Source organism: Myotis myotis, unplaced genomic scaffold, assembly GCF_014108235.1.
Source record: "Myotis myotis isolate mMyoMyo1 unplaced genomic scaffold, mMyoMyo1.p scaffold_m19_p_9, whole genome shotgun sequence".
Lineage (NCBI taxonomy): Eukaryota > Metazoa > Chordata > Mammalia > Chiroptera > Vespertilionidae > Myotis > Myotis myotis.
The window spans coordinates 65722103-65748557 of NW_023416401.1; the positions used below are offsets into that span (position 1 = coordinate 65722103).

The following is a 26455-nucleotide window of genomic DNA, read 5'->3' on the forward strand; positions in this document are numbered from 1 at the left end:
TAATCCAATCCCTGCCATGCTTGGGTGAGGATTAAAAAAAAACAACATGTTAAACTATTTTCATTCTTTGTTAATTTCTCTCTAGTTTTTTAGTGCAGACATTCACATTTTTAAAATTTTTAAATAGTTTTTCTGTTCTCTGTAGTGTCCATCAAGCGCATTTTATTAATAAACCTTCTCTAGAAATTGCCCAAACTAGCCATGCGCCCTGGAAAGCTTGGGCGAATGCCCTTAACCAAGATGGCCGCAGCTACCTTCCATCGCCCTTGCTTGCCCTCAGCAAAGATGGCCCCAGCGACTTCCTTTTAAACTCACTTTTCCCTTAACAAACATGGCTCTTCCGCTTCCGGATTCCAGCTTGCCGCCGCGGCCTGATGGTGAGTGTAATTGACGAATATTTTGGGCGGGTGTCTGGGTTGATTCAGGAGTGCCTTGGGACTGGGGGTAGAGAGGGGAGGGGGTACCCCACAATGCTTTAGATCATTATCTCACAATTGGGAAGTTATGGCCGCTTCCCCTGGCACACTTCCAATTTCCTGCCATGCACCCCTCCTCCACCCCAGGGTGCGGCCTCCGCAGCTTCAGCAGCCTTAGCTTTGGCGATCCCCGGAGTCTGCAGGCAGTGTGTCTGCATGAGCTTAGGTTTTTCTTCTTTAAAAAACAAAAAACACCAGCTTTGTTGAGCTATAATTCACAAAAAATAAAATTCACGTTTTTAGAGGTTTGGTCACATGTGACTATAGAAACGTTTTGTGAGTTTATTTGAGCCTGTTGTCTCTTTTTAAAAAAAACACTAGCTTTTTAAAATTAATGTTTTCAAAATTTGTCCTTGTAGCATGTGTCAGAACCTCATTCCTTTATTGCTGAAAAATATTCCAAGTATGCATATACCAAATTTTATTTATCCATTCATTAGTTGATGGACATTTGGATTGTTTTCACTTTCTGTCTATTATGAATAAAGCTGCAATTAATATTTGTGAAGGTTTGTGTGAACACATGTTTTTATATCTTGAGCATATACCTACAAGTGAAATTGCCTGGACAAAGTGTAACTATTTATCCTTTGAGACACTGCCAAACTGTTTTCCAAAGTGCCTGCACCATTTTACTTTTTTTTTTTTTTTTTTAAATGTGACTATCCAGTTATCTCAGTGTTGAAATGTTGAAAGGCAGTCTTTTCCCTGTAGAACTGTCTTGGCACCCTGTGGAAAATCGTTGATGGATAGACATATTTCTATAGAAGACATACAGATGTCTATAGACACATGAAAAGATGCCCAAAATCACTAATCATCAGGGAAATGCAAATCAAAACACAATCAGATATCAGCTCAGACCTGTTAGAGTAGCTATTATCAAAAAGACAATAGCCCTGACTGGTTTGGCTCAGTGGATAGAGTGTCAGCCTGTGGACTGAAGGGTCCCAGGTTTGATTCCAGTCAAGGCATGCATGTACCTTGGTTGCGGGCATGTCCCCAGTAGGGCGTGTGCAGGAGGCAGCTGATCAATGTTTCTCTCTCATTGATGTTTCTAGCTCTCTATCCCTCTCCCTTCCTCTCTGTAAAAACTCAATAAAATATATAAAAATAAAAAAAAGATAAGAAATACCAAGTGTTGGTGAGGATGTGGAGAAAAGGGAACTCTCATGCACTGTTGGGGGAATGTAAAGTGGTGTAGCCACTATGGAAAACAGTATGGAGGTTCCTCAAAAAATGAACGATTCAGCCCTAGCTGTTATGGCTCAGTGGATAGAATGTTGGCCTGTGGACCAAAGGGTCCCAGATTCCATTCCTGTCAAGGGCACATAGTTGCAGGCTCCTCCCCTGGCCTGGACCCTGGTCAGAGCTCATGCAGGAGACAACCAATCGATGTATTTCTCTCTTCGATGTTTCTCTCTGTCTTTCCCTCTCTTTCACTCTAAAAGATCAATGGAAAAATATCCTCGGGTGAGGATTAACAAAAAACAAAACAAAACAAACAACAACAGAAAATGAACAATTTAGCAATTCCATTTCTGGGTATTTATCCAAAGAAAACAAAAACACTAATTAAAATGATATACCCTCTGTTTATTGAAACATTATTTATAATTGTCAAGATACAAAAGCAACCTGTGTTCATCAATAGATAAATGGATAAAGAACATGTGGTATCCTATCTAATAAAAGAGAAACATGGTAATTGGCATACAACCGCTACCCTTCCCATTGGCTAATCAGGGCAATATGCAAATTAACTGCCAGCCAAGATGGCGGCCGGCAGCCAGGCAGCTTGAAACTAACATGAGGCTTGCTTGCTTCAGTGACGGAGGACTGCAACGTTCCCAACCTGCCTTGCTGGCCTCTGAGCTTGCAGTTTAAGAAACATTGTAACAAATATAGAAGCTAAACAAAACCCCAGAAACCAGCTTTCAGCCGGCTGGGATCTCAGTTGATACAGAGTTTCGATTATAGAACTGAAACAAACCAGATACCTGCTTTTAGGAGCTGAGGCCTCAGAGCTGGAGCCAAGCCTCAGAGCTAAAGCTGGCCCAGAATAAAAAAGAAAAAAGAAAAAAAGGAGCAGTTGGGAGCTTCAGTCCCAGCCTGAAAACAGCCTTCAGCCCCTCACCCAGACTGGCCAGGCACCCCAGTGGGGACCCCCACCCTGAAGGGTGTGTGACCAGCTGCAAACAGCCATCATCTCCTCACCCAGGCTGGCCAGGCACCCCAGTGGGGACCCCCACCCTGAAGGGTGTGTGACCAGCTGCAAACAGCCATCATCCCCTCATCCAGGCTGGCGAGGCAGCCCAGTGGGGACCCCCACCCTGATCCAGGACACCCTTCAGGGCAAACCAGCCAGCCCCCACCCATGCACCAGGCCTCTATTCTATATAGTAAAAGGGTAATATGCCTCCCAGCACCGGGATCAGCGGAGCCGCGAGGCCTCCCAGCACCGGGATCAGTGTGACAGGGGGCAGCGCCCAAACCCCCTGATCGCCCTGAAGCTCTGTGTGTGACAGGGGGCGGGGCCACAACCTCCCTATCAGCCCTGCTCTGTTCATGACAGGGGAAGGCCCCCCAACCCCCTGATCGGCCCTGCTCTGTACCTGATAGGGGGGAGCTCCCCAACCCCCTGATCACCCTGTGGCTCTGTGTGTGACAGGGTGCGACGCCCCAACCGCCCCACCCCACAGGCCCTGCTCTGTGTGTGACGGAGTAGAGCCATAACCTCCCCATCGGCCCTGCCCTGAGTGTGAGAATGGCGGCGCCCCAACCCCCTGATCAGCCCTGCTCTGTGGGTGATAAAGGGCAGCGCCCCAACCCCCTGATCTGCCCTGCTCTGTGTGTGACGGGGCGGTGCGCCAACTCCCCTATCGGCCCTACTCTGTGAGTGACAGGGGGGAGCTCCTCAACCCCCTGATGGGCCCTGCTCTGTGCGTGACAGGGGGGAGCTCCCCAACCCCCTGATGGGCCCTGCTCTGTGCGTGACAGGGGGCAGCGCCCCAATCCCATGATTGGCCCTGCTCTGTGCATGACAGGGGGTGGTGCCGCAACCTCCCCATCAACCCTGCCTTGAGTGTGACAGGGGGCGGTGCCCCAACCCCCCAATCGGCCCTACCCTGAGCGTGACTGAGGGTGGCATCACAACCTCCCGATCCACCCTCCTCTGTGCATGATGGGGCAGCGCCCCAACTCCCCAATCAGCCCTGCTCTGAGCCCGACCAGGGGCTGCACCTAGGGATTGGGCCTGCCCTCTGCCACCCGGGAGCAGGCCTAAGCCAGCAGATCGTTATCTCCCGAGGGGTCCCAGACTGTGAGAGGGCACAGGCCAGGCTGAGGGACCCCCCCTCCCCCCCGAGTGCACAAATTTTTGTGCACAGGGCCTCTAGTCCTATATAATAAAAGGCTAATATGCAAATCGACAGAACGACTGGTTGCTATGATGCGCACTGACCACCAGGGGGCAGATGCTCAACACAGGAGCTGCCCCCTGGTGGTCAGTTCACTCCCACAGGGGGAGCGCCGCTCAGCCAGAAGCCCTGAGCTGGGCTCATGGCTGGCAAGTGCAGCAGCAGTGGCAGGAGCCTCTCCTGCCTCCGTGGCAATGCTAAGGATGTCCAACTGCCAACTTAGGCCTGCTCCCTAAGCCATCAGTTGGACATCCCTCGAGGGTTCCCAGACTGCGAGAGAGTGCAGGCCGGGCTGAGGGCCCTCCCCCCCTCCCGAAGTGCATGAATTTCATGCACCGGGTCTCTAGTATATATAGAATGGACTATTACTCAGCCATAAAAAGAATTAAATCTTGGCCCAGCCAGCATGGCTCAGTGGTTGAGTATTGACCTATGAACCAGAAGGTCATGGTTTAATTCCTGGGCAAGGCACATGCCTGTGTTGTGGCTCGATCCCCAGTGTGGGGATTGCAGGAGGCAGCGGATCAATGATTCTCATCATTGATGTTTCTATCTCTCTCTCCCTCTCCCTTCTTCTCTGAAACAATAAAAATATATTTAAAAAGAAAAGAATGAAATCTTGCCATTTGTGACAACATGGATGAATCTAGAGGGTATTATACTAAATGAAATAAACCAGAAAAAAAACCCATATTATTTCACTTATATGTGGAATCTAAAAAAAAAAGCAAAACAAGACAGAAATAGACTCATAGATACAGAGAACAAACTGATGACTGCCAAAGGTGTGTGTATGGGGGAGGATTGGAAAAATATGTGAAGTGCATTAATAGATACAAACTTTCAGTTACAAAATAAATAAGTCACCAGGATATAAGGTAAAGCACAGGGAATATAGTCAATAATATTGTAATTACTTTGTATGGTAATAGATGGTTATAAGACTTTTTGTGGTGATAATTTCATAAGATATGTATCGCCGAAACCGGTTTGGCTCAGTGGATAGAGCGTCAGCCTGCGGACTGAAGGGTCCCAGGTTCGATTCCGGTCAAGGGCATGTACCTGGGTTGCGGGCATGTCCCTAGTGGGGGATGTGCAGGAGGCGGCTGATCGATGTTTCTCTCTCATCGATGTTTCTGGCTCTCTATCTGTCTCCCTTCCTCTCTGTAAAAAATCAATAAAAATATATTTTTTTAAAAAAAGATATATAAATATTGAATCACTATGTCGTACACCTGAAACTAATATAATATTGTATATCACCTATACTTCAATTTTAAAAAAAGAAAATCAATTGACCATAAATGTAACATTTTACAACTGGACTCTCAATTCTATTCCATTGATCAATATGTTCAATCTTTTGCCAGTACTATACAATTTTGATTATTGTAGCTTTTCAGTAAGTTTTGAAATTGAAAAATATGAGTCTTCCAACTTTGTTCTTCTTTTTCATAATTGTTTTGGCCATTCTGGGTATTGCATTTCCATATGAATTTTTGAAAATTTTGTCAAATGTGTACAAAAAAGAAAGGCAACTGAGATTTTGATAAGAATTGCATTGATCTGTAGATCAATTTGGGCAATAAAATATTAAGTCTATGAACATAGGATGTCTTTCCATTCATGTAGATCTTCAGTCTCTTTCAAAATTTATTTTGTAGTTTTCAATGTATATGCCTTATGCATTTTTATTAAATATATTCCTAAATATTTTATTTTTTGATGCTATTATAAATGGAATTGTGTTCTTTTAATTTCAATTTAAGTATTTCTTGCTAATGTATATAAATATATGAGTTCCACCTGGCCAGTGGTGCTCAATGGTTGAGCATCAGCCTATGAACCAGGAAGTCACAGTTTGATTCCCAGTCAGGGCACATGCCTGGGTCGTGGGCTTGATCCCCAGTAGGGAGCGTGCAGGAGGCAGCCGGTCAAGTATTCTCTCTCATTGATATTTCTATCTCTTCCCCTCTCCCTTCCTCTCTGAAGTCAATAAAGATATTTTTTAAAGTAAATAAATAAATAAGTTCTGCATCTCAACCTCTGTCTCCAATTGGACTTTCTTGAGGCTTAACCCCAGGTTCTCTCCTCTTCTTTACTTATGTGTGTGTGTGTGTGTGTGTGTGTGTGTGTGTGCGCGCATATACATATTTTTAGAACTATTTGAGAGTATGTTGTAGACATCATGTCCCCCTACCAATATATATTTGAGGGGCATCTCTAAAGAATAAGGTCATTCCCTTATACACCAGGTTTGGTTGAAAATGGGAGGGAGCAATTTGGGCATGTTGAAAAGTCGCAGTGACAGTCCAGTGGAACAGAAGTGAGAGAAGGGATTGTTGTCCTTGAAGGCTATGGACAGATCCAAAGAGTGGCATCTAAGGCCCAGGCTGGCCCCTTGTCATTCAGGCTCTTTTAAGAAAGGAAAATATGCAATTCTGGAGAAGGAAGTTGAACCACATATCAAAAATTTGGGGTCAGCCAGGCCAGAGTGGTTCAGTTGGTTGAGCGTCTTCCTATGCACCTAAGGGAATCCAGGTCGATTCCCGGTCAGGGCACGTATTTGGGTTGTGGGTTTGGTCCCTGGCTGGGGCATGTGCAAAGGCATCTCTCCCTTCCTCTCTCTAAGCACGTCCTTGGGTGAAGATTTAAAAAGTTTTGGGGCAAAAAATAATCATTGTATTTTACTTGCCAGCCTACATGGTTTCAGACTATAACGAGAAGTGTCTCTTCTATACCTATTACTTGCTTTGTGCTTTACATGCACAAATTCTTATTTGTTCACATACCTAGTTTGGAATGTATTTGATGTTTAATGTAAGTGATTCTAAAAGAAAAGGTAGATGTCACATCAGTGTACTATGTGTTTTCAAAAAGGATTTCTTTTGTTTTACATTGATAACAACACCTTCAGTTGATGGTTGATTTCAAGGCACCTTTGTAGGCAGGCATTCATTGACCTACCTATTTGATCCCTTCCAGAAGATTCCAGAGCAGTGTTTGGTAACATGAAGAGAGAAGGAGGAGCCGCTGATAGCTTGCAGCAGAGGTGTTTGCTAAAACTTCAGGCCTGATTGGCTAATGTAGCACATGTGAAAAGACAGGACGTTCTTGCTTCTTTGGGCACATTAATCACTCCACTCCTTTCAGAAGCAATCAGTTGATGTCTTGGCTCACTCTCTGCTAGAGCAAATGTTCACAACAGCATGTGACTTGATGTCTTCAAACAAGAAGGGTCTTGCCAGGTCTCTCTGTTGATTTGTTTCCATCCACCTTCTCCTATCTGTGCCTGCTTAGGTCACAGTATGGAGGCTGTGCAGAGGAGAGTGGGAGGTCTTGGTGCTGAGTTCATCCTAGCTTGGTACTTTCTAGATGGGTTTCCTTGGGCAAGTTACTCTACTTGTCTCTGTGTCTGGGTCAGACTGACTGTAAATTAGGGTAATAATTGGATTACCTGCTTCATAGAGTGGTTGCAGATAAAGCTCAGCACAATACCTGGCATGCAATGAACACTTGATAAATATTCTTATTTTTTTAAAGATTTTTTATTGACTTTTAGAGAGAGAGGAAGGGAAAGGGAGAGAGAGAGAGAGAGAGAGAGAGAGAGAGAGAGAGAGAGAGAGAGAGAGAAATACTGATGTGAGAGCAAGACATTAATTGGCTGCCTCCTGCACACACCCCACCGGAGATCAAACCCACAACCCAGGCATGTGCCCTGACTGGGAATTGAACCCCACAAACTTTAGGTGCAGAGGATGACACCCAACCAACTGAGCCACACCAGCCAGGGCACCTACTCTTATTATTATTATACTAGAGGCCTGATGCACGAAAATTCGTGCAAGAGTAGGCCTTCCTTCCCCTGGCTGCCAGCACTGACTTCCCTCCAGGCACCCAGGACCCGAGCTGGCTTCCCTCGGGCCCCCCATAGGCACCCAGGACCTGGGCTGGCTTCCCTCTGGCCCCAGCTTTGCCAGGAAGGACATCCGGAATGACGCCCGGAAGACGTCCAGTCTAATTAGCATATTACCCTTTTATTATTATAGGCTGTCCATGTTATTCTGAAATTGCTTCTTTCATTCAAACATACATCTTTGAGGTCTTTCAAGTTCTGACTATCATTTTAATAGTTGCATAATATTACATAACTTGGAATACTGCCCCCTCCCAAACCCCTTTCTTCTATCTTCTCTACCTCAGTTGATAATACAACCCAGGTGCCATTCCTCATTGGCTCTCTATTTCTCCTTAGTTCCTTTATTCATTCAGTTATTAAGTTCTATTCTCATTTTTCTTCCTAAATATGTTCTTAATCTGCCCCTGCTCCTGACTGGTAGTGCCCTGCCCTGGTTCACAAGCTCATTGGCCAGGGCAGGAACAACTCATTTTTAACAAGGAATGTCTAAACACTGAACCTAATAAGCCACTTTCACAGTCCCCAGAGCTCAGCTAAAGAGTTTGTATATCTCCCTGGCTGGTGGCTCAGTGGTTGAACATCGATCCATGCACCAAGAGGTCACAGGTTCGATTCCCAGTCAGGGCACATGCCCAGGTTGTGGGCTTGATCTCTTGCACGAACAGCAGGGGGTATGTGGAAGGCAGCTGATCGATGATTCTCATCATTGATGTTTCTATTTCTCTTTCCCTCTCCCTTTCTCTCTGAAATTAATAAAATACATTTTAAAAATTAATAAAAACATATTAAAAAAAGATTTTGTATATCCAAGTTGCTGGCAGCAGCCAGCCTTGTTGTCCTCCCCAGACTTGGCATAGGAGGAGAAGAGAGTGCCAACTAAGACCACAGGGTTTGTCTCTCCAGTTACACAGTGCATGACTGTTCCTTGACTCTCACTTTAAACTCCTGACACCCCATGCCACTGTGGTTGCCCAAGCTGGTTCTTCTGGTGTTCACACTGTCCCCTGGCCATGGCCTGGCCTGCCTTATGCACAGGGATTGCCTCCTCCAGTAAGCCTCCTACTCCTTTCCAGGCTCCACTCTGTTTTGTCATTGTGTTGACATGGTATGTTTCTGTGTTTGGATCACCCCAAACTGAGCAACTTGAAAGAAAAGCCTATCACGTTCATCTTTACATCCTCAGAGCCTGGCACCTGGCCTGGCATGTCAAATAATTGGCTAAATGCATGTCTGAGTAGGCCACAGAGGAAAGTGAAAATCGCCTATAATCTCACTACTCGGAAATTAAACCACTGGATTAGTTACCAGTAAAATTGATTTGGGATACACTCTTCAAGGTTTGGTTTTTCTAGCTAGAGGTCTATATATTTCACGTGCACGCATCTCACACATGACATTTTATTTTACAGAATCTGGATCAAATCTTATCGTTTTAAAATCCATTTTTATGGACTAGCTCATGAACAATTTCCCTTCTCTAAATATTCTTGTAGTCCTTGAATGATTTCATCCTCATCAGGCACATGGGCTATTTTCCAGCTGGACTTGTTCATGGTTTCTTTCATGATGAGAACATTTGTTTCTCATGAGGAAGAAAATACGGTATACAAATACTGGGTCTAAAGGACAGACAAGGAAGTAAAGACCGATTATCCTGGTTCTACTGTGCTTTGGCCTTTCCGATTCTGGGACTTCAGTCCTTCAAGTCGTGACTGTTTGAATGGAGGCTTCTCTTTGCAATGCCTTTTGTGTTGATTGTTTTATTTTTCCCATGGCAGGACTATGGCAACTCCGCAAGCCACTCCAGACAGCCAGTCAGAGGAGAGCAACTCTCTGGAGCTGCCGTCTGCTTGTGACATAAGAGATTACGTGCTGCGGGAACCCTGCCAGGAGGCCCACAGCGAGGCCGCTAGTTCTGCAGAAGGCCTTTCCGTTCTTTCCTCTTCTGAGGTGGATCCAGGTAAGGAGCAGAGTTTAAAACAAACTAACATTAAAAAAGACAACAAAAAACCCAAAAAACCCTAACATATACAGGGATGCAGTAGTTTGTTTCTCTCTCTCTGGGGAGTGATGCATTGGCTCAGGTAGAAAAACGTCTCAACAAAACCAGGAGACACTTCAAAGGACAGCCTCCCTGGTGTAACCACCACAAAAAGCTGTTTCCTGGAAGCTGTTTTGGTTTTTTTTTTTGTCTGCGTCCCTTTCTGATCTCCATCCAAATGCATCAGAGGCAGGGAAACACTTGGTTCAACAGGGAGAGTGGGATTGTTTTTCGGTTTTGTTCTCTTAAAACTTCAGAAAATAGCAGTGTGGGCCAGTTATGTGTTATAGACAATAGCAATAAGGGCTTTAATATTCCTCATATGAAGGATACCCTGAATTTAGGTAACAACTTTTCTATAAGCTTCTCTGACTCAGTTTACCCAAAAGTCTGTTATTTAAGCTTAATGATAATTCCTTGATGTAGTGACCATCCCTGGTTGTAAAGCTCACGTCTTCCCCCCATTCATTGCCCAGTTCAGACCTGCAGGTCCACAGACCTGCATTCAGAGCCTGGCTCTGTTCCTCCAGAGAATTCTGTGTGGGCTCTGTTTTTATTTTTTATTGACTTTTGGATGAATACCCCATAGGAAAGCAACTGTTATTATTTCCAATTTGGTTGAAAATTCTATAAGGGAGAAGCATGTTGAAAGATTTATATTGGAGTATTTGTTAATAATCTAGACATTTCATGCAAAAAAAAAAAAAAAAAAAAAAAGGTTCTTTTAGAAGTCCTGAGAGAGGTCTGAAAATGGGAAGGCGCGCTCAAGTGCTGAGACAAACATTTTGCAGGTATCAGTGGCGTAGTGCTAGGTCCAACAGTCTGGCTTGGATTCGGGTTTTGCTTCTTCCTGTGGTTTAACCTTGGGCAAGTCACTTGGCCACTGTTTTGGTTTCCTCATTTGTAAAATGGAGATGATAACACCTACCTTGTTGTGGAGCGATATCATGAGAATGAATATGTGTGAGGCACGTGCTACTGGCACATGGTGGACTCTTGGAAATCCTACTCTTTAGAACCTCACAGCATCTGGGCCACTCAACCCACTACCACGCTGACCAGGCTCCCTTTACCTTTATGGCACCCACCTCCAGGGGACCCTTCGTGCTGCCTATCCATCACACACTGTTTTCCTAAAGTTCATTCTCCCGCCTCCTAGATGACTGTTTTATATCTTCTCTTCTCTTTGCAAACCTCCGTGACCTCCTCCTTCAGCCTTCCTGACACCTGATTAGCTGATGATCTGGTGAGCTGATTTTTAAAAAAATATTTTTTTATTAATAATAATACATATATATATATATTTTTATTGATTTCAGAGAGGAAGAGAGAGGGAGAGATAGAAACATCAATGATGAGAGAGAATCACCAATCGCCTGCCTCCTGCATGCCCCCTACTGGGGATCGAGCCCACAACCCGGGCACGTGCCCTTGGTCGGAGTCAAACCCGGGACCCTTTAGTCCGCAGGCCAATGCTCTATTCACTGAGCCAAACCACCTAGGGCTGATTTTTGTTTTATCGAAAAACGAGAAACAATCAGAAGAGAATGACCACACACACACTGCACATCCACCAGCTTCCTTCCCTCCTGTATCTGTGGCAGACCTAGCCTGTTTTATCCTTCACTTCTGCATTAGATCCTGGCTTCTCTTGCCTACTCAAGGTCGTTGATCTGGCAGTCTTCTGTGTCATCCGATCCCTCTACTGGTCATTCTCATGATCATGAAAACATGCTATCATATTTCCCATCTTTAAAAAACATCCACCCTAGCTCTCTCATCATTGATGTTTCCACGTCTCCCTCTCCCTTCCTCTCTGAAATAAAGAAAAATATACTTAAAACAACAACAACAAACCATCCACCCTAGATCTAAAATTTTCCTCTAGTTATAGTCTTGTTTCTCTCTTCTTTACTGCAGAAAAACTGCTTTCTCCAGTTCCTTCTGTCACTCTTGCCAAGGTCACTGATGACCTCCACATTGTTAAGTCCAATGGACACGCCTCAAACCTCATCCTTCTTGCTCTATCAGCAGCATTTACGCAGTTGACCTTTTCCTTCTTGAATTCTTTCCTCCATGGGTTTCCTGGGAAGCAGCCTGTTATGGTTCTTTTCTTACTTTACTTTCAATTTGTTCTCAGTCTGCTTTGCTGGTTTCTTCTTGCCTCTCCAGCCTTTTAATGTTGGAGTCATCAGATTTGTTCTCTACTATCACTCACTTCCTGAATGATCTTACCCAGTTTGGGGGTCTTAAACGCCCTCAGTGCCCTGATCAATCTCAAATTTCTCTTTCTAGCTTGGATCTCTAGCTTGACCCTTAGACTATCTGTATATTGGACATCATCACTTAGATTTCCATTAGAAATCTTTTTTAAAAACTAATTTTTTAATTACTCTGATTGCTTAAATTTGACATATCCTAAACCAAATTCCCAATACGTCTATGCCAAGCATGTCAAACACGTGACCCACGGGCTGCATGCAGCCCACAATGAATATTTTTGTGGCCCAGCCAATATAACGGTATGTAAGAAGCATTTTAATACAAATTTCGTAACTTAATTTTTACAATATCCTGTTATACATAATTATTAATAACGAACTGCAATGTTCGCTAATGACTGAATACTATAATCGTGTTGCATTCATTTCCCTTATGTGCCTTACACGCAGTGCACCATTTCTCTCCACTAATAAATACTAGCAGTGAATATTTTAGCAGCCGATTGCCACGTCACTAGTCTTGTACTGACCTGTTTGGTATGCGCAACAGAAAATATTTCGCTTTCGGAGAACAAGAAAAATAGGTTTATTTGCATTATGCTTATTTGTGCAGTTATTCAGTGTCTGGTAAGTTGATGTTCAAGAAAAAATATTAATTTTTATTAAAATTTTCTATTATTTTATGTTAACGATTACTCATTTATTTCAGCCTTTTGTATTTAGCATGTCTCTATCGAGATAAATCTACGTTTCTATGAAAATTGAAGCTTTTGTTTTTTTGCGGCCCACGTAAACTTAAACCTTGTTTATTTGGCCCGTGTTAGCCTTTGAGTCTGACATGCTTCGTCTACACCTTCCTTAGTCCCTTTCCCCTCATATTCACATACACACACCTGTTATTTGAGGCTTTCTCATCTCAAAAAAGCACTTCTATCCTTCTGTTTACTTAGACAAAAATCTAGGAGTCATCCTCAATTCCTCTTTCTCTTAAACCTCACATCCAGCTCATTGGCAAGTCCTGTCAACCCTACCTTCAGATTAAATCTAGAATCTGAACAGTTTTTGCCATCTCCATTGCTACCACCCTGGTCCCAGCCACTATCATCTGTCTTCTGGATTACTGTCACAGTGTCCTAACTGGATTTTTCCACACCTACCCTTACCTTCCTACCATCCCTTCTCAACACAGCAACCGGAAGGATCCTTTTAAATCAGATCATGCTAGTCCTTGGTACAAAACTCCTCATGGCTTCTCATCATGGCTTCTCAGAGCAAGAGCCAAAGTCCTTACCATGCCCTTTGGGCCTTGGGCCTCTCTGATCTCACCTCCTAGCATCCCCACCCCTAAACCCCTACTTGCAACGGGGCTAGGCCTCTGCCACACCAAGTTTGTTCCTCTACCCTGTAGTCTCACCCTTCAGGGAGGCCCTGGCGCTCCTTCCTCATGTGCTGCCCCAGCTTTAATCTTCACCACAGATCTAGTGCCGTCCAGCACCCCATATATATGATGGTGGAGCAGGGACCCCTGCAAAAGCCAGGTTATATGGCCATGGGCCCAGGCTTAAACCTAACTTTTATAAAGGACTAGAGGCCCAATGCATGATATTCGTGCAAGAGTAGGCCTTCCTTCCCCTGGCTGCCGGCACCAGCTTCCCTCTGGCACCTGGGACCTGGGCTACCCTCGCAGTCCCAGCTTCGTCTGGAAGGTCATCTTGTCTAATTAGCATATTACTCTTTTATTATTATAGACTACAGAACTGATGCACAAAATTTGTGCAAGAGCTTTGGCCCCGGCCTCTGCCCCCCGCTGCAGCCCCTGCCAGGGGCTTCTGCTGCCTCTACCTCAGCCCCCACCCACTGCAGCTTTGTCAGGAAGGAAGAACATCCAGAAGGATGTCTGGTCTAATTAGTATATTATGCTTTTATTATTATAGATTCCCCATTTCACCTTGCAGTTGCCTCTGGCTATGGGCCTATTACTCACCTGCTCTTCCCAGGCTTTTTAAAAAAATTTAGTTTAACTTTATTATTAATATTTTTTAATCTTTATTGTTGAAAGTATTACAGCTGCCCCTTTTTTTTCACCTGTTGACCCCCTCCACCCTGCTCGCACCCCCTCCCTAGGCCTTCCCCACACTATTGATTGTCTATGGGCTGTACATATATGCTTTTAAGTTCTTTGGTGAATCTCTTCCTTTCCCGCACCCTTCTGAAATGAGTCAGTCTATTGTATCTGCTGCATGTTTCAATTTCTCTGGATCTGTTTTGTTCATCAGTTTATTCTGTTCATTATATTCCACATATAAGTTGAGATCTCTGACTGGCTTATTTTGCTTAGCATAATACTTTCCGGGATCCTCCATGCTGTCCCAAAGGGTAAGAGATCCTTTTTTTTTTACAGCTGCATTCCATTGTGTAAATGTACCACAGTTTTATTATCCATTCATCTACTGTTGGGCACTTGGGCTGTTTCCATATCTTAGCTATTATAAATAACACTGCTATGAACATAGAGGTGCATATATTCTTTCTGATTGGTGTTTCAGAAAGAGTTCTTAGGATATATTCCTAATAGTGGGATCATTGGTTCAAATGGCAGTTCCATTTTTAATTTTTTGAGGAAACTCCACACTGTTTTCCATAATGGTTGTACCAGTCTGCATTCCCTCCAGCAGTATACTAGGATTCATTTTTCTCCACATCCTCGCCAGCACTTGCTGTTTGTTGATTTATTGATGGTAGCCATTCTGGCAGGTGTGAGGTGGTACCTCATTGTCATCTTAATTTGCATTTCTCTGATAATTAGTGACATTGAGCATTTTTTCATATGCCTCTTGGCCTTTTGTATGTCCTCTTTGGAGAAGTATCTATTTAGGTCCTCTGCCCATTTTTTCAATTGGGTTGTTTGTCTTTTCTTTGTTGAGTTGTATGAGTATTTATATATTTTGGAGATTAACCCTTTATAAGATGTACTGTTGGCAAAAATGTTCTCCCATGCAGTTGCTTCCCTTTTCAGCTTGATGCTGGTTTGTTTTGCTATGCATAGCTTTTTAGGTTGATGTAGTCCCATTTGTTTTAGATGCTAAAATCCTCAACAAAATATTAGCAAATGGGATCCAACAATATATTAAAAAGATCATACACCATGATCAAATGGATATTTTTTCCAGGGATGCAAGGCTAGTACAATATTCGTAAATCAATAAATGTGATGCATCACATAAACCAATTGAAAGACAAAAACCACATGATCATATCAATAGACACAGAAAAAGCATTTGACAAAATCCAACACCCATTTTTTTTTAAAAAAAATATTTTTTATTGATTTCATAGAAGAAGGGAGAGGGAGAGAGAGAGAGAAAAACATCAATGATAAGAGAGAATCATTGATCGGTTGCCTCCTGCACACCCCCTACTGGGAATCGAGTCCGCAACCTAGGCATGTGCCCTTGACCGAATTGAACCTGAGACCCTTCAGCCCGCAGGCCAACACTCTATCCACTGAGCCAAACCGGCTAGGGCCCAACACCATTTTTAAATATATATATATATTTTATTGATTTTTCACAGAGAGGAAGGGAGAGGGATAGAGAGTTAGAAACATCAGTGAGAGAGAAATATTGATCAGCTCCCTCCTCACACTCCCTACTGGTTAGGTGCCCACAACCAAGGTACATGTCTTTGACCAGAATCGAACCTGGGACCCTTGAGTCCACAAGCCAACGCTCTATCCACTGAGCCAGGTTAGGGCCCAACACCCATTTTTTAAAAAATATGTTTTTATTAGTTTTAGCGAGAGACTGGAGAGGGCGAGAGATAGGAACATCAATGATGAGAGATAATCATTGATTGGCTGCCTCCTGCATACCCCCTACTGGAGATTGAGCCCCAAACCCAGGCATGTGCCCTGACTGGGAATCAAACTGTGACCTCCTGGTTCATTGGTTGGCACTCAACTGCTGAGCAACATCAGCCAGGCCCAACACCCATTTTTAATTTAATTTAGTTATTTAATTTATTATTTTATTTTATTATTTTATTTATTTATTTATTTATTTTATTATTTTATTTCATTTCATTTCATTTCATTTCATTTCATTCTAGAGGCCTGATGCATGAGATTTGTGCAGTGCGGGGGGGGGGGGGGGGGGGAGAATTCCCTCAGTCCAGCCTGTGCCCTCTCACAGTTCAGGACCCCTTGGGGCTCTCACAGTCTGGACCCCCTTGCTCCTTTGTGCCCACCTGCAGCAGAGGCGGGAGAGGCTTCCACCACTGCCGCTGTGTTCACCAGCTATGAGCCTGGCTTCTGGCTGAGCTGTGCTTCCCTTGTGGGAGTGCACTGACCACCAGGGGGCAGCACCTGCATTGAGTGTCTGCCCCCTGGTGGTCAGTGCACATCATAGCGACTGGTCGTTCCACCATTTGGTTGATTTGCATATTATGCTTTTATTATATAGGATTTTATTTATTTTTTATTTTATTTTTAAAATCCTCACCCAAGGGTATTTTTCCATTGATTTTCAGAGAGAGTGGAAGAGATAGGGAAAGACAGAAAGAAATATCAATGTGAGAGAAACACATCGATTGGTTGCCTTCTGCATGAACCCTAACCAGGGCCTGGGCCAGGGAAGAGCCTGCAACCAAGGTACATGTCCTTGAGTGGAATCAAACCCAGGACCCTTTGGTCCATGGTCCAAGCTCTATCCACTGAGCCAAACCGACTAGGGCCCTACACCCATTTTTTATAAAAACTCTCAGCAAAGTGGGAATAGAGGGATCATCTATATATATATATAAAACCCTAATATGCAAATAGACTGAACAACCGAACAACCAGTCGCTATGATGTGCGCTGACCACCAGGGGGCGTGCCTGAAACATGGTGGGCGTTGGCAGCAGGCACAGAGCGTGGAACATGGCGGGCATCGGCCACGACAGGGTGGTAGAGCAAGGGAGCAGGGGTGCCAGACCAAGGCAGGGTGCCGGTTGCTGTCATTGGGACGAGCCTCTAGTGGTTACTGAAAATTCTTTGCTCCCATGCGCTGCGGTCCCACTGGGCGCTTGCTCCTGCTGCTGGCTCCGGCCCCACTTCTACCCACTGCTGGTGCTGGCGCCAGCCCTGATTGCCCCTCGTGGCTTCTCCACCTCCCCCTGCTTCTGAGGGGCGATTGGGGCCAGCAACCACCTCTTGGATCCGCTGCCGGTGATGGCCCCGCTCCCATCCACTGCTGGTGACAAAGCCACCGCTCGCACCCACTGTCAGCACCTGGCGCTGGTCCCAGTCGCTCCGTGCCGTCAGCATGTGCGAGTGGCGGCTGCCAGCCCCGATTGCCCCTGCGGGCTTCTCCACCTCCCCCTGCTCCTGGAGGGCGACTGGGGCAGCAGCCGCCGCTTGCACCCCGCTGACAGCGCTGGCCCCAATCTCTCCGCACCATCAGCAGGTGCGAGCAGGGCTGGTGCTGTCAGTGCATGGGAGCAGTGGCGGCGGGAGCAGGGCTGCTGGCAGATAGGGAACCATGGCTGGAGGGGCCGGGCGAGGGTGCGGAGGATGGGCCGAGACCCGCCCCTGTGCCCACCACAGCCTTGCGGCCCACAATTCCTTTCAAGGTGCATGAATTCTTGCACTGGGCCCCTAGTACATAATAAAGGCCATGTGTGACAAACCTACAGCTAACATCATACTCAATGGGCAAAAACTAAAAGCATTCCCCCTAAGAACAGCAATGAGACAGGGATGTCCACTTCCACCACTCTTATTCACCATAGTACTGGAAGTCCTAGCCACAGAGATCAGACAAGAAGAAAAAATAAAAGGCATACAAGTTGGAAAGGAGGAAGTAAAACTGTCATTATTTACAGATGACATGATATTGTACATAGAAAACCCTAAAGACTCCAGGCAGGATTTTTTAAAAATATATATTGATTTCAGAGAGGAAGGGAAAGGGAGAGAGAGAGACAGAAACATCAATGATGAGAGAGAATCGTTAATTGGTTGCCTCCTGCACACCCCACACTGGGGATCGATCCCAAAACCTGGGCATGTGTCCTGACCAGAATCCAATCATGACCTTCTGGTTCATAGGTCGACGTTCAACTGCTGAGCCATGCCGGCAGGGCCAGGCAGTCTTTTTGAAGGAGTTGCCTACACTCCTTCATTCTATTTCATCTTATGATTGTTCCTCATTTCTGGGCATGTGACCTCCATCCCCAATACCCACTAGACCAGGGGTCCTCAAACTTTTTAAACAGGGGGCCAGTTCACTGTCCCTCAGACCGTTGGAGGGCTGGACTATAGTTTAAAAAAAACACTATGAACAAATTCCTATGCACACTGCACATATCTTATTTTGAAGTAAAAAAACAAAACAGGAACAAATACAATATTTGTATTTGCATGTGGCCCGCGGGCCGTAGTTTGAGGACCCCTGCACTAGACTAAGCCTTCTCTTGCTCAGATGCCAGTGACCTTCACCAGAAGCCGCACCTAATGGACACTTTTCTGCCCTTGTCTGTATGCTCACTGCCACATTATGTTCATGCCCTGGAGGCGGACATTAGTGGCAAGGGACACGAGGCTTAATAGCACTTTCTAAGAAACTAGTGGGTTGATAAGAACCTGAAAGTATTAGTCAGAAAAAGCTCAGAAGCCTTAGTCATTTGTCATTTCAGCCTCGGTACCCAAAGGTAGGCGAGGCCGGGTTATATTTGTTTAAGTAAATAGAGCTCAGCTGTCCTTAAATGACCAACAAGCCAGCCACTTCTCATGACGTGCTGATGCCATACACAGCCTGTCACCTAAGCCAGGCACAGGATTACGAAACTCCCTCCTTCTGCCCATCCTGCTGAGATAAGGCAAACGCCCCACACCCCAAGAAGGTCTTCCTGAAACTCCGTTTCCATCCCTTTCCCCTCAGTGCCTTTGAGATTTCATCATCTACCTCCACTTTCCTGCCAACTCCAGTCAAAGCTCCTGCACCTCCATGTCAGGACTCTGTTATCTGGTGTCAAGGGTGTTTGTTCAAAATATTTAACAAGCAGTTCGGCAGCACTGCAATATTTTAACAAGTGGCAAGGCTGTACAGGTGCACGCCAGCTGAGCGGAGGACCCTGCTGGTGTCTCACTACTCATTAACACAGGCCTGCCACTCCTGTCGGGCCTGTTTTTGTGCTGACTCAGACCTCAGTGCCACAGCTGAGCTGCATTGTTCTCCAACTTGAAGTGCGCCCCTTTCTCCCTCGTCTACTCCAGCCCACTCCAGAGACTGCTGAATCGAATCCATCAATTAGTCCTGAGTACATCGCTGCTGATGTACTTGAACTCCTGCCTCTACAACACTTCTGTCCTTCCTCTTTTGTTACCGAGCAGAAGGAAAGCATAGAGTAAACAGAATGGAAGCCTCATGTCAAATGGCAAATGGTCTTGGATGAACCTCTCAAAAGCCAGGTCACAAAGGTTTCCTGGGGGGGCAGTCCTGTGTGCATTACGACAGCTTAACAAACTCCGGTGGCTCACATGGCGTATCTCATCAGGGCCTTCTGAAATCTTTGTCCTGGAAAGCACCCAAGATACATACTAACACAGGACAAAGGGTTTCTCTGAAGTTGTGCTCCGACATTACAATACGAGGTGGAAAATCTCAGACCTTTCCTCCAACCTGAACTTCTAAGGTCAGTTGTTGGAGAAATTGGTTGCATGTACACAGCAAGTTGAATGTTAAACCCAATTAAGTCTTTGATGATTAAAGGCTCTCGCTGATAGACAGCTATAGTCTAAAGTAAATAGTACTTTAATGCCTCCTTATTCTTCTTAGGGAATCTGTCAACATCCCAATCTTCAAAGGCCATTTTATAACCTGTGTATTTAGGCATTTCACCCAAGAAATTTGATACTTAAGAGTAGAGTGAATATGCCTTATTTTCTTTTAATGATCATATGGTATCTATTTGTAATTCTAGAAAATTTTATTTTCATAAGAAATAATAAGCTCTTAAATCCAGGATCTTAAAATAGAATTTGTACAATTCTGGATGTGTTGTTGTTGTCATTTTGAATAGGTTGTCATTTTGAATATTTTAGACAGGGAAATAATGTTAAAGACATTTGTTTTTTTTAGAAGAAGAAAAAAGAAATAGTTCAATAAAAATATATTTCTATGAGCATTCAAAATCCAAGTATTTACAATAAGAAACTTTTAAAATAAAGGTGTCAAAATACAATGTGGTAAACAAGAAGTAATACCTATAGTACATAAAAACTTGGATAATAAAAGTACAACAAAAATACTTACCAATATATAAAATATCCTGTTATATCTTAAATCATAATTACATTTAAATCCCCTTATATTTTTTAGCATTAGAAATAAATTTTAAGATAGGAAGAAGAAAATGACTCAGAGGAAAGAAAAGAGTGAAATAAAGTAGGTAGAAAATTATTCATTTTAATAATATTTTAAGTGATTCTTTGAAGATACAAAATAAATTTGTGAATGCACATGGCAGGCAAGCCCTTTGAAAGAATACTTTCTCGTTGTAATGGATTGATTCCCTTCTTTAACGAAGAGAGCAATGCTAGTGTTAGGTACAAAGATTAACTTTTTCTCCTCGGGTTTTGCTGACTTCAAAAATATGGATAAATTTAAAAGTGAAATAAAATGAAAACAAAACCTCATAAAACAGACAAATTTCATATTAAAGTTTCTTTTACATTGAATTAAAATACATTTTTATAGGTACATTAAAAGATATCCAACCTAGTGGCTCATGACCCAGCACCTTCTAAACTGGAACTGAGGTCCTGAGGAAGGGAAGGGAGAGTGAGGACCCACATCTCTGAGAAATCATACAGCAGAGCCTGGCACTTCCTGTAATATCTCAGGCTGATGGGTTTTGTTCTGTCTTGTTTTTTGGGAAGTCTGAGCATTTTGTAGGACAGTGCATCTCTGCATCTGTTTCCACTTTCCGGATTGAGTTACGTGGATTCGTCCATCTAGACTTAATTTTCAGGTCATGGGATTTTGAACCCTGTGCTTGCTGCTATTGGAAGGCAGCAATGTGTCCTAATTGTGCGGCTCCAGTAGTGATGGATAAGCCGCTAAGTGTATCTGGGGAAGGTCCATAGAGTTAGTGAATGGCATCGCTTCTGGGCCAGGGGTTTTCAAACTGTACTTCAGGCCGCCGTTTAGGGACTACAGGGCCGGGATTGGGAGGAAGTTCTGAACTTATGGGGGCCCTGGACTCTCCACTCCTGCTCATCCATGTCAGCTTATTTACTGTGTGGGCTTCCAGATAAGCATTCACTGAAAGAAAGGATGTCAGGGCCAAAAAGAGTTTGAAAACCACCCAGCTCCCCTAGTTGTCTCATTTTCCGCAAAGGGAAGTGGAACCCCAGGATAATGAAGAAAGTCATCAAGGTCACAGAATAACCCAGCAACTCCTGTTTCTTAGGTGACCCTCTGTACAGACTTTTCTGTCCCTTTTAAAATATACAGATATTTCTCTATTTAGGCTGCTAAATTGTAGATAACAGGAAACAGCCACTAGAGATGATAATAGTTTAAGAGAATTCTTTTTCAAGGCTCAAGAATGCTGTTTGCTAACCATGACGTCTCTCGTCTGTCCTCACTTTTGAGTTTCAAGGACATGTGCTGTGGGAAAAGAGACTTGTTTACGTCTGTACTTTGCTGCTGTCACAGTTTTAAAAAGAAATCCCAGCTGAGTTGAAAAGCAGGCCGTGTTCCTGCTGAGAGCCACACCCCCAGGCATTTATCTCCCCAGTTCAGGTGTCCAGCAATGCCCGCTGGTCTGACCCGATAGCTCCTCAAGGGCTTCCCCAAGTGGACATTCACTCATGACCTGCCACTCAGCCTTGTCTTCTTAAAATACGGGAAAACAGCTTGATTAAAGTCGGTAAATACACACCGTCAGTAGTATCATTCACTGTTATATATTTATAGGACAAACAAGACAGACATTGCGCTATGCATTATATATATATATATATATATATATATATATATATATATATATACACTGTTCCTTCTAATTCTCACCTCTGCCCTCAAGAAATAAATACTATTGTAATCGCCATGTTACCTATGAGAAAATAGAGCTTTAGAGTGAGGTGAGGTATTAATGTGTTATCTAAGGAATGGTGGAATGTTGAGGCTCAAATCTGGGTCAGGCTGACTTCAAAGGCAGAACTTGAAAGAAATTGCAAACATCCAGGAATGAGTACGTACTAAGCAGTATTAAGTCTTAAATATTTACAGCTACCTCCTTCGGTCTCTGCGAGCTTCTTTCTACTCAGAATACCTTCAATATCAGCACCCTCTCAGGGGTGACCAGGCCTCGGGTTCATTTGACCAGCGTTGTGTCCACTGTCCACTGTGTTTCCCTTACAACCTCTCCTGTTCCCATTGTTGAAGACACTCTACCTACCTGCAGGCTAGTCAGAGAGAAGGCATTGCCTTCTCAGTTAAATTTTTCACACCAGCTTCTTATGTTAAAACCAAAGGGAAAAACCCCACAAAAAACAAGGGAAGAAAACAAGTTGGGAATTTTAACTCTGTTTGCTGGAATGAATGAAACCCTTGATAACTTTTTCTATCCAGAAGAAATGTTCTCATCTGGCCTGGGAACTCTTCTTATTCTTGGCTCTTTGCCCTTTGAAGTTGTAAATCATGCTTTTTGTCTGTTGAGTGGCTGCCTGTTACAGACCAGCAAGCTCCCTGAAATTTTTGATAGAGCTGGGTTTTGCTAACATGGTTGATGTTAGAAAAACCCAGGTTATTGAAGCATAACTTTAAAATATATATATATATATATATATATATATATATATACACATATATATTGATTTCAGAGAGAAAGGGAGAGGGAGAGAGAGTTAGAAACCTCAGTGATGAGAGAGAATCATTGATTGGCTGCCTTCTGCATGCCCCACACTGGAAATCGAGCTTGGGCACGTGCCCCGACCGGGAATCAAACCTCAACCTCCCAGTTCATAGGTCGATGCTCAACCACTGAGCCACGCTGGCTGGGTGAAGCATAACTTTTAAGGGTAAATGCTTTTTAATTAATTCCTCTTTGCCTGTCAGGATTCGTGTTTTGTTCTCTGTCTTGTCTAATCACAATGTCTGCAGCTGCTGCCTTCTAAGCCTAGACCCTCACATGTGAGTAGAGAATAAGGGTACAGTGCCTGGCACATACTAGGTGCTCAGCAAAGGCTGGTTGAATGAATAAATAAAAAACACATATTAGTGAAATTGTGATATGATTTTAAAATAGACATAAGGTATCACAGTACCTTGATTGCCACTTTATAACTTTATCATATTTAAGTTATGATTGATCTTATGTGTATTATAGGATGAGAAAGTTTCTAAGTTAAATAGAATATACTCTTACATAAGCCCTGCAGATTTGTTCAACTCAATGGCAAAGTCTTCAGGCTGGCTTGAACTGGTCTCTTGAAAGCCCCCTTATTAAAGTACAGAAGTAAGTAAATAAATAAATAACCAGCAGAGAAATGAACATCTGTGAGGAGACAAAATGCCACTAAATTGTCACTACATTTCTCCATCATGAAGAAAGCATGTTACTAGCGGGGATGCTTCTTTAATTTATTTATTCAGCAAACATCTCTCTAATTACAGTGTGAGAGCTTATGGCTGTAAGGATACCTAAGACTTCTTTTTTTAAAGCAATTAAGAAAACTGTATGCCTATCACACTCTATAGCGTATAAGATTTTTTCTGCTTACAAAATAATGCAATTGAGTGGAACATTTAAATAAATTTTAAAAACAAACAACCACAGGTACTGAGTTCCATCCTATATAATAAAAGCCTAATATGCAAATCGACCAAACAGTGGAATGACTGGTTGCTATGATGCGCACTGACCACCAGGGGGCAGACGCTCAACACAGGAGCTGCCCCCAGCCCGCAGGCCCCAGGCCAGCCAAAGTGGGTGCCAGTGGGGGTCCCCCAATTGCCCTGCCAGTTGACTCACAGATTGGCCCTGATCACTGGCCAGGCCTAGGGACCCTACCCATGCATGATTTCATGCACCGGGCCTCTAGTTTCTTTATAATATATTTAGTAATTATGTCCAGAATTTTTTTTTACAAAGAACTCTTGGAAAATACTAGGGAATACTAGGAATTAAAAAATGGGGAAGTTACCCATGAGCCAATGTCATGTTAGAAATAGAGTTTTGGGGAAAATGGGTTAAAATAATATCCCATGTTTTTAGGTAGTACCTACACAGCTGCTCTGAGTCTAGAGCTGAGATGTGCCTGGCAATCTCTTGCTATTGGGCAGAGTGTGAGTCTACTGCCCTCTAGTGGCTACTTTTTAAATATATTCTTGAGCCTTACCAAGAAAAAGAATTTAAATGTAACATGTCTTAAGTCTTTGTAATTCATTCTTTGCAGATTTTTGTGCCTACTACGAATCAGACTAAAAGTTATTGGAGCTTATTTTACTCTTTTGAAATCTGAGAAGCTAACTTGTCTTGAGGCCAGCAATGTTAGGTCTACTTACTGGACATGCATTCTGTAACCTGAGGACACCTTTTCATTTATCGGGCTAGATTGATCGCAGGCTAATGCAGACATAAAGAACAATGCCTGGTTTTTCTCTGCCCGTTTGCCAAGTAAAAGTTGTGCTTTTTAAAAAAGAAACAGAACAAGGATAAGACCAAAGGGTTTAAATTTACTTTATCTGATAAAATTATAGTAGCTTTCAAGGGTAATGAAAATTTAAAAATCTTTTTGCGATTTCTAATCTGACAAGATGGAGTAGCCCTATTTCTCTCTGCTTCTCCCTGCTAAGTACAACTGTAAGCCCCGGAAACACAACAGGCAACTAAATGGGAACATTTTGCAGGGGTAAGAAGATGAGTTGGTTTGGAGCCCCAGACTGAAGGAACAACATCAATGGAATAAGGTGCCCAGGACCTCATGCATCCCGACCTGAAATCTAGCAACAAGAAGGGGCCCAGGAAGGAGTCATTTCTTCCCGGGATTGACCTGTTGTCCATCCAACATCACGAGGCTAGCTTAGCACCCAGAAAGAGGGAATTGATAAAAGTCCCACCACAGGAAGTGGCCACAGGAAGTGGCCTGAGACTTACATCCCCTGCTAAGCCAGACTTTGGCAGCCAGAAGGCACAAGCAAGGGGATTCTGCCATGCATGAACAGTGACCTGGTCTGGAAAGTGCCTTTATGCCGGTGGACCTGCGACTGCCCTCCCACATGCACATTCTCTGGGGACACTGAAAAGGGGATCCCATCTAAATAAGCAGCTCAGCCTGGGAAGCCTCCTCCCCCGCAGGAGGCCTGAGCTCTCCCTCCTCCACCACGAGACACCCATGGGCCAGGCCAGTCCTCAGGCAGCCCCAGCATGGGCCTGTGGGGGCCTCAGCGGTGCCAGATAAACCACGCAGACCAAAATAAACAGCAAAGGCTCTGAAAGTTACACTGTCATTGGAACCACAGCCCACAAAACTAGGCCACGGACTGCATGCTAAACCTGAAGAGGGTATTTGGGTGTTGAACTAAAAGACCAAAATTCTCCAAATGTAATATTCTCTAAACATAATAGACAAAATGTTCAGGATACAATCAAAGATCACCTATCTTGACACCAAGACTTGAAGATCACAACTCAAGTGAAAAAGCAGTCAGAGACATCAACATGATGAATCAAACGTTGGAATCATCTGACAAGTATTTTAAAGCAGCCACCATGAAAATGCTTCAGCAATCAATTCCAAATTCTCTTGAAACAAGTGAAAAAATGGAAAAACCTCAGCGAAGAAATACAACTTATATAAAAAGAAGCAAATGGAAATGATAGAATTAAAAATTTGATAAATGTTAAATTATTCTTCAGGTTAAATTCCTACTCATACTCATTGCCTAGAACTATTTTTTTTTTTTTTACTATTTTATTTTAAATTTCTTTTTGTTATGCTCACCTGAGGATATTTTTCCAATGATTTTTTTAAAAAATCTTTATTGTTGAAAATATTTCATATGCCCCTCTTTTCCTCCCATTAACCCCTTCTAGTCCCTCCCTACCTGCACCCTATTGTCTATGTCCATGGGTTATGCATATGTGCAAACAAGTTCTTTGGTTGATCTCTTGATCTCTTCCCACTCACCTCCCTGCCCAGAACTATTTATTGGCCCCATTTCCACAGGGCAGCCAGGAGGTGCAATTCTGTCAGTGGCCTGGAGAGGGGACAATTGGAAATAGTTCTCAGATAGCTTTACTGACTCCCTCAAAGGCCTGAGTATAGGGGATCTGATGGAAGGAAAAGGGATCTGATGGAAGGAAAAAGCCACAGCTTGAAGTGAGCA

The 26455-nt window shown here is 43.7% G+C and overlaps 1 protein-coding gene across 1 annotated transcript in view; it reads left to right on the forward strand.

Moving 5' to 3' along the window:
* Window positions 1-333: 333 nt before the first annotated feature.
* Window positions 334-26455, forward strand: part of SHLD1 (shieldin complex subunit 1) — a 68402-nt gene continuing 42280 nt past the window's right edge. Inside the window, exons 1-2 of the mRNA XM_036323377.1 lie at window positions 334-377; window positions 9593-9774. Of these exons, the coding sequence (XP_036179270.1) occupies window positions 9597-9774 (178 nt within the window). The 5' untranslated portion in view covers window positions 334-377; window positions 9593-9596. The remainder of the gene's footprint in view (window positions 378-9592; window positions 9775-26455) is intronic.